General features: G+C 33.1%; 1 protein-coding gene across 1 annotated transcript; it reads right to left on the reverse strand.

The window, feature by feature from the left end:
- Nucleotides 1–992: 992 nt before the first annotated feature.
- On the reverse strand, nt 993–1,942 carry LOC137816181 (pterocarpan synthase 1). Its single transcript, XM_068619263.2, has one exon. It carries the CDS (start codon nt 1,907–1,909, stop codon nt 1,256–1,258), a length of 654 nt encoding a protein of 217 aa, XP_068475364.1. The 5' UTR covers nt 1,910–1,942; the 3' UTR covers nt 993–1,255.
- Nucleotides 1,943–9,757: the final 7,815 nt, after the last annotated feature.

Genomic DNA, 9,757 nt, shown 5'->3' on the forward strand with positions numbered 1-9,757 from the left:
TTCACTTTCTTTCTCAAAGCATATAAGATTTCTAAAATATATTTTAGAGAGGACAAAATTAGACGTTAAAAACTGTTCACTTTCTTTCACTTGGACTTATGTGAAGTCCAATTTCAAACCACGTTATTTAGAACATTTACTATTTTTTATGGAAATAATTGTTAGAATTTTAAGACATTGTTAGAATTTCATGTCATTTTCAAGACATTTTTAGAATTTTAATTTAATGCAAGAGTCATATAGGATTTTTATACTTTAATTAATTTTTTATTTAGTTAATGACATAAATATATGTTTCAAAATATATATATATATATATATATATATTATTTTATTTTTATGATCCAGAATCTTATTTAAAAATTTAAATTTTATAATACTTATTTCTTAAACTTACAATATTTTGTATAATTCTTGCGATAAAGATATCCAAATTTAAAATGAAAGTCATTAAATAATTTAATAAATTGAGACAAGATATTATAGTATAGGAAATGTTATGACATTTCAAAAATATATTGTCTCAATATCCATTCAACACTCCTATAAATTGTGTGAAAGAAAAATAGTATAATTTATCCACAATAAAGTTTTGCACTATTATCTATCTCATATCGTCAAAAGTTATTTACATTTTTAATTCATGATTGATAAATCAATTAATGTAATTTCTATTCCACATGTATATTAACGGTGATTCATCACAAAATATTTTAACATTCATCCTAGTTTATATCGAAAATCTGTTAGTCACAATTTCTTTACTATAAATACTTAAAAATCTAAAATTTGGATTAAGAACGAAAAATGTTGGAGATCCCACGTCAACTATATATTAAAACATTTCATAGTATATAAGTGAATGTAAATATCACCTTATAGGTTGATTTTATGATGTTAAGGTAAACTTAAAGTTCACTTCTCAATTTAGTATCAGAATTATTTAAAATTTATTCTAGCCAGAATCTTTGAAAGAGCGAAATATTCCAACATTAGCAAATGAGAATACATTACCTAAAATATAGAAGGAATTACAAAACATTTTCCCATCATACATTTTTCCATTCTCCTCTTTGGTTTCTGGTACACAATATGAAGTCCAACATTTTCATAAGGAAATTATTTGCATGACACATTATTTAGTATACTGAACTTATATTATGATAAACTTATATTTAGTTTTGGTATAAATTTATTTATCAAAATCCAAAGTAGTGAATTTTGAGTTTAACTAGTCTTCAACCTAACAAAACATTTATATTTTGTCAAGTATAGGATCTGTGGTGTATTGGATTCCGTGGTTAAAATTGTGATGATGAGATGAATAATGGTAGACATAGACGTTGTATTCCACAGTTGCATCTCCTTTCAAGTAATCCACACTCACACTCCTGGCAAGAACATAACCACGAGCAAAACGAAAAGCACCTGTTCCACCAATAATTGGCATTTCCCTAACTTCAGAGAAGATGGTGTTTCTCCCTAACACACTTAGGGTGCTGCCATTATACTCTCCCTCTATGAAACTCAATGTCATTCCCATTACTAACTCCAACTCCAACCCTTCGGTTTGGGCTGAAGATATGTAAAATCCTTGGGCCTTTCCAATGAGTTTGGACTCAGGATTGGGCCCTATTGTCAATGGGTCCTCAATCACCACTAAGGATCCAAATGGTAGGGGACACTTGGACTTACCCTTTAGGGGCTCCATGGCTATAACCAGGGAGGGCTTTTGGGTAGTAACAACTTCATGGAAGTAAAAGTGAAAATGGGTGATTTTCTCCTCACTATAACCCAAGGACATGGGAGAGATAGTGTGGTAGAAATTGGCAATGGCTAGAGAAAACAAAAAAGATGTAAGGGTTAGTGGGATTAAGAAAGTGGTCATGAGAGTTTTAGAATTGGCCATGAGGGTGAGTATTAGGTGCAGGACTTTAAAATTTGTGATGCTACTCCACTAGATGATAAGAGTATTTATAAGAAAATGGAGCTACTCAGCTATCAAAACTTTGCATTTTTAGTGATTTTCTAACCGACGATGCTTCCACGAAGACACACATCCATACAAATTCAAAATTAAATTTCTTTTAATCTGTGTTCAAAATTAAATTTATTAGAATAATTAATCCAAACTCCATGCTTTCTTGACTACCTTTGGCTTGACTGACTTGCAAAGATGTGAGATAAGCACGCTTTTGAAAATAACTTAATTTTATAATGTTTTACTATTTTTTAATTGTAAAGTTTAAGTGAAAAGTCACTACAAGAAAAATGTGAAGTAGTTGTTATATATAAACGTCGAAACGAAATTTCGTAGGTTAAAAGTCACTCTAAAAGAAGCTAATAAAAATATAAAAATAAAATAAAATCTTTGCGTCAATTAAAAGTCACTCTAAAAGAAGCTAATAAAAATATAAAAATAAAATAAAATATTTGCGTCAATTTATTGGAAATAATTTTATATTTTTAACTATTTGGAATAACTGGTCAACACTTTAATAACTATTTATAGTTTTATTTCGTATAGGTTAAATTGTTTTGTGTGTCGTCTGTGTGTTCTTCATACATTTGCAGGTGAGTTGTATTGGGTTTTTGATAGTTATTTATATTAACTTAAATGTGTTGGTGAGATTGTTAGTTAATTGATTTGTGTGGTTATGAAAGATTGATGAGTTAGAAATTGAAATTATGGAGATTATATAGGTTTGCAGGTTCACTGGTTTCTTCAAATTAAAACATTTATTCTAAAAATTGTATTTAGATTGGGAAGCTAAGGATGAACATCTCTTTAATGTGTATAAGGTCAATATAAGTGAATTGGTTTTAAAACTTTTTCACAAAAACTCTTTTTCTTAAAGTCCTTTTAAAATCTTTTCAAATTGAAAACTAAATGCAATTAAATTGGAAACAAGATTGATATAAGGTTGGATTGTAGGATAACATAAGAAGATAAGAAAAGAAATATTGATTAGGAAAGTTATACTCATTCATTCAGATCAATAACATACTTCATTCGGTCTCAATTATTCAACCTTAGAATAGTTGGTTTCACTATCTTCAAAGAGTTTGTACAAAGCACCTACAAACTATTATAGACCTTAAGATAATAAGAAAATAAACTAATCAACTTTTTAACGCACTTTAAAAGATATAAACTTAACCAAATCTTGACAATCAAGAGAATAAGCATCGGCACACACCAGAAAAAAAAGACATAGAAAGAGTTTACCAAACTTGTCAAACAATCAACAATATTAGACCTCAGCATAACATAATTGGAAGTATGAATTTTTTTTTAAGAAAAACTTGATTCAATTTTTTTTTATTGTATATGTAATTGTTAATATCACTGCGTCAAATGCTTTATTTATAAAGTTTAGAAAATACTGAATAAAAACTAATACTAAATATATTTAATCGATTATTCTTAGTTAAATTTTAAAAACTCGTTACAACACTTATTATTTTAGTCAATTATGATACATTTTAATTGATTATTTCTGTTTTGTAATAAATGCATAAAATATATTTAATCCATTATGAAAGACTTTAATGGATTATAATATCAAGAGAATGGTTTTCCAACTCTCTTATTAATAGATTAAAAATGAGATAATTGATTATTTGTTATGAAATTCATCAAGAATAGTTTAATCAATTATTAAAAATGTAACTAATTAACAAGGTCATAAAATCAATTTCATTAGTATAATAGGTTTTCATTTAGTATATTCTTATAATTCTTTATGAAAAGACATAATCTACCTTTGTATAGTTTTTGTTAACAACATATATGAGTTTTGGTCTAGTCCCCCATATTTTTATATATATATATATATATATATATATATATATATATATATATTTTAATAATAATACTTTGTTACTTGAAGAACCTAACTGAGATGTCAAGTTGCATAATGATACCTAACATGAAAAGTTTTATAAAAAAAAAAAACAAGGTCATAAAATCTTTTAAAAATATATTTTTTTCTTTTCAAAAACTAATTTTCTTTTTGACTTATTTTAATATGGTTGTGTGTTAATTATAACCTTATAAATACCTTGTGCAAAGGACTCGTTAATACAATGAAAGTTAAACTCTTTAAAATATCTTCACTCATTCTCAATCGATATCATCAAAAACATTTTCACATGAGACTTTAGACCCTTAGAATTATCAACCATTAGAAACAAGTTTGAATATTGATAAAGAACCATGTGTACTTTAATATTAAATGATATTTTTTGGATAATGGACGATAATGTTATATTTAGAATATGTTATTTGAGATAAACAAAAATATAAAAATTAAATCATAAACATAAGATTAATATTTTAAAATAAATACGTAAATTAAAATATTTTAAAAAATGTGATAGGTTCTATGTTAATTTATCCAAATATGATAAAATTCAACGAAGATATGTTTGAAAACATAAATTTGTCAATTTTAAGCATGAATTGTCCATTGCTAGAACAAAAGAGTCAAATATGTCATCTACTTATAATATTGTCATGCATACTTTATTTTCATATATTTATGTATATTTTCTAGAAGATATAATTAAGTAATAGGCAATAACATAAGAGTAACTGAACAAAAAATTTAATATATTTTTTAAATCTATTAAAATCATAAAATTTGTTTTATCCAATAGAATATAAAATAAGATTACATGATTACTTTTTTACATAATCTATATTTATATTTTAAAATATTTAAATATAATAAAATCTTATTTAGTTTTGAGCTTAGGGACATAAAACCTCAAGATCGACCCTGATCCTCTCAAATACAAAAATTCCAAACTAGTTTCTATGTATTATGTGTCAAGAAAGTTAAGCCGTGGTTCTAAGAGTATTAGTTCAGAAATTAAAAGAGACTTTATAAGTAAAATACATTTTCTGATATTTTTTTAATGTGTTAATAAGATATTCAATTTAAAAAAAAAAAACTGTTTTTCTTGGTGTTGTGTTAGTTAAGTATTTAGAATCAGTCGTACCAAAATGTAAGTATAAAAGTTTTACAAATTGTTAGGAACATCACATCATGCGCTGGTTATTATTAAAAATATATAGATGTGAGAGGACGGAAAAGAAGTTGAATTCAAAGATTAAATTGATTAAAATAAGCGCAACTTTTCTTCACTACCTTTCGTTGTTTCCGTGAGACAAGTTCCTATTATTAAAGGCCTCTTCGCCTACCCGTCTTTGAAAGCACTCTCAACCTAACTTTCTAAACAATTTTTCTTTAAATTCTCTCACAAAATGTTTTACTCTTTTCTTAATTACAAAAAATTAAATAAAAATATTAATACCCTGAAGTTAAAAAAACACAACACTTAATTCTTAAAATAATTTTAAAAATATGATAAAAGACTCGGGATTGAATTTTTTTTTATAGGTAGAATAAGACAAAATTAAAAAATTTGGTAGGTTAATTTATCACTGTGAGGCCATTTTATTTTATTTTAAATTTTTTATTTAATTATGTATTTTAAAAAATAGTCAATATAGTATTTTTCATCATATGAATGTAAACATCATTAATTATTGTAGACATAACACATGTGGGTAGAAGTAACATGATTCCTTTATCTATAGATAAGGATATTTATTCTTTTTTTTTTCCTCAAAAATCTTATATATTAAGATCTGTTAACTATATAACTGTCTAGTATTTTCTGAATTGATCACCATCTACCCTCTGTTCTGTATTATATAATCGTCTAGCATCTACTATATGTTATATATTCTTTATATATAACTTTCAGTCTTTGTTTTGAGGATAATGTACAAATCTCACCAGTAGATAAATAGTATAAAATTGAGTTGGATTTAAAATTAACTTTTAAAATAGTATAATATTTTTTTAGAATCTATTATAGTGATAGTTTATTTCTTATATGTACTTAGAAAAAAATACATGGGAAGTAGAGCACGCTCAAGCAGAAGGGTGATCATGGATACTCAAATGACTATACCACTTTCTTCTTCTCGAACTTTCCCCATGGCTATGGTGAAGTGGACATGATGAAGATTTTTCAAAAGAAGGCTAGGGTGAAAGAAGTTTTCATCTCTCGCAGGCTCAACAGATGGGGGAAAAGATTTGGGTTTGTGAGGTTTTTTGAAGTCAGAAATGTGGGACGCCTAGAGAAAGAGCTGGATAATCTTTATGCTGGAAACAGGAAACTCCATGTAAACATCCCAAAGTACCGAAGGAATCAGCTAGAATCCCCTAAGGAGGTAAGGAGGGTCTCGAGACCTCCCTACATGGAAAGACAAAGAGATAAGGGGAAGAGCAAGGAGATATGGGTGGAGAAGAGAGGGAAAAAGTCTTTTGTAGAAGTTGCCAAAGGTGAAAAGCCACAGGAGAAATGGAAGGGGGAAGTAATAAAAACTCAATCACTTGCACTGCCATGGTTGGAGAGAAGCGTTGTTGGTCAGTTTAAGGAGGGTATGGACGTTAATCAGATGGGGGAGGAATTCGTGAAAGGAGGTATGCACAACATTGCAGTTAGATTTCTGGGAGATAACTTAGTGCTTATGACCCCTAGAGAAGGAGAGAACATAGGGGATATTATTAAGTTTAATAGAGACTGGTTTGACATTATCTTCACTAGCATTAAGCCGTGGTCGGTCTCTTGTGTGGCAGACCATAAAGTAGCATGGGTAAGATGCTATGGATTACCCTTATCGTTCTGGAGTAAGGACTGCTTTGTAAAGGTGCTAGGAGAATCGAATGAGTTGGTAGCGATTGATGCATCTACATTATCTTGGGAGAACCTGAAATATGCCAGGTTGCAGGTTCGGTCTAGGCTGAGGTGCAGCATCAGGGTAGTGAAGAGCGTGCGGATCAATAATCACACATGCAGTATAATCATCGAGGAAGAGACTCCTGCAAGTTACGGCGACCTGCACTTGGCTAAGCACATAGACTTCGACTCCGACAGTGTGTCCTCTTCGGAAATGTACGTGGAAGAAACAACTTTATCTACGAAAAGTTGTGAAGAGGGGGAGAAATCGGGGTTTGGGGAGGTATTCCGACCAGATGGGGAGGAGGACGGAGGAGAGACGGCGGTGGATGGTGTGCAGAGCCCATACAAGACAAAAACGCCACTTATGGAATCACCCTCTAAAAGTAAAACGTGTCAGAAGAGTGCCCCTAATCCTTTCATGAATAAAGAAAGTACAGGTCAGAAGGGGGCTCAAGGAGTTGACCTAGATCTTAACCCTACTCAAGGCTACGCTCTCTCACATCATAGTATTGAAGTACATGCTGAGCTGGCTAAAGTTGTGCTGCATATTGAATGTTCAAGTAGATTGTGGGAAACCATACCTAGCCCGACCCAAGTTAGGGAGCTGGAGGCCCATTCTTATGAGGCTCGTGTACCACACACAGCCCAAGTTGAAATGGGTGCTCCAGAGCCTGGATCTTCGCAAATGGTTAGTCGAGAGGGACATATTGGTAATGACCTGTGTGGCTGCATAAGCGAAGGTAAGGAGATAGGCATGAACGAAGCAGTTGTGGTTAGGGGCGTAGGTAATTCAGAGTTGATGCAAGCTTCTCTGCCGTTGACGGGGGTGAAAACGAGCAAAGAGAACAAGGAAGTACGAGGGTGTCTCGAAGAAATTACCTCCGAAGTTATCATGGCGCAAATGGTAGGGAAGGAGGACGCAAGTGCGGGAAGTAGATTAATCACCCCATCACGAAGCAGAAAGTCGAAAGGTCTCTTCGAACTGGGAGACTCCACCCCCCAACCAAGGCGGTCAGTAAGAATTTTGTCAAGGTTATCGAAAGCAGGGGCCTCTTCTCACGCAAGGAATGGTATGTGTTCGGACTCCTTATCTGATGGGGATGTTATGAATTGCAATCTTCGTTTCTGTGAGCCTTGTTTTTCGGATGAATCATCTAAATTATGGGAGACTGGGATGCAAGTTGGGCTGAGATGTCAAGGGGATGAGGAGGAAGTTATCAAAGAGTATAAGAGTTTGGAAGAAAGGGATACAGTGTTTAAGTCGAAATATGACGAGGGTAACAAAGATGGTCATCCATGTTGATAGTAAACCTGAATATTAGAGGTCTGGGGGGAAGTACTAAAGCTAGGTACTTGAGTCACATTATCTCTAGCGAGGGAGCAGATTTTGTATGTATACAAGAAACAAAATTGAGTGTTCTTTCGGATGCAAGGTGCTTCTCGTTGTGGGGGAATAACAATGTGGGGTGGGTACATTATGGAGGTGACAATGGTAGTGGAAGTTTGCTCTCCATGTGGCATAAAGAAGCATTCAGTTATGATACACATGTGATGGGGAAGGGGTTCATTGCTGTTTTTGGCCAATATAAAAAGTTAAATTGCAGGTGCGTGGTGGTAAATGTTTATGCTGCTTGCTCCCTAAGTGAAAAGACTTCCTTGTGGGGGGAACTGTCGGATATGAAAAAGGCCTCGTCAGATAAGGTTTGGTGCTTCTGTGGCGACTTTAATGCTGTTAGAAGACGCTATGAAAGGAAAGGAGTCAGCACGAGGGACAACCAATCAGGTGAAATGAGAGGGTTTAATAACTTCATTGACGCCAATCTTCTGGTAGAACTACCGCTGGTTGGTAAGCACTTTACATGGTTTAGTTCAAATGGGAAGGCCAAGAGTAGGTTAGACAGAGTTCTAGTCACTGAAGAATGGATGCAAACCTGGCCTATGAGCAAACAGTATGTACAGAGGAGGGAGGTTTCAGACCATTGTGCCCTAGTGGTGAAGTCCATGATTAAAGACTGGGGCCCAAAACCTTTCAGAACCATTGATGCATGGTCTTTGGATAAGGGGTTTGCTGGTATTGTAAAGGAAAATTGGAGTTTGTATGCAGCACACGGGAACGCGATAACGGTGGTTAAAGAGAAGCTAAAGAAGTTAAAGGGTGATTTGAAGCTATGGAATAGGGATGTGTTTGGAAACATTGAGGTGGCCAAGAAGTCTATTTTGCAGGAATTAGAGGCTTTGGACTACCAAGATTGCAGTGGCTCCTTGATGGATAGTGAGAGGCTGCAAAGACTCAGCCTGATCAGTAGACTGAAGGAAACTGATAAAAAATTGGAATCCCTCTTATGCCAAAAAACTAGAGCTAGTTGGTTTAAGTATGGTGATTCTTGTACCAAATACTATCACTCTTCTTTGAGATGGAGACGCCTTAAAAACGAGGTAAAAGGGGTAGAGGTGGGGGGTATCTGGTGTGAGGAACCCTGTACTGTCCGTGCTGAAGCTAAGAAGTTATTTGAAAACAGATTTAAAGCCACTAGAGACTTTGGCGTAAGACTTGAAGCGGTAGAGCTTAATTCCCTATCCCATGAAGACAATCTGAGTTTGGTAGCAGAGTTCTCTGAGGAAGGGGTAAGGGAAGCGGTGTGGCATTGTGAAGGCTCAAAGAGTCCAGGACCTGATGGCTTCAATTTTAATTTCATAAAGAATAATTGGGAGATTCTAAAAGGAGAGATTGTGGCAGCTATGGCTAACTTTCACTCTACAGGTCATATACCCAAGGGTTGTAATGCCTCATTCATAGCCTTAGTCCCTAAGGTTAGGGACCCAATAACGCTTGAGCAGTATCGCCCTATATCTCTTGTTGGGGCAATGTACAAAATTATCTCAAAGGTTTTAGCTGGAAGGATGAAGAAGATCTTGCCCTCTATTATTGATGAGAGTCAATCGACGTTTATAAAGGACAGAGGGATTCTCGAAAGCGTGCTTATGGCTAATGAAG

Source organism: Phaseolus vulgaris, chromosome 1 (assembly GCF_051622355.1).
Source record: "Phaseolus vulgaris cultivar YP4 chromosome 1, ASM5162235v1, whole genome shotgun sequence".
NCBI lineage: Eukaryota > Viridiplantae > Streptophyta > Magnoliopsida > Fabales > Fabaceae > Phaseolus > Phaseolus vulgaris.

Bases quoted from the DNA above. Each gene is read 5' to 3' on its own strand.
- LOC137816181 (XM_068619263.2), bottom strand. From the start codon at position 1,909: ATGGCCAATTCTAAAACTCTCATGACCACTTTCTTAATCCCACTAACC.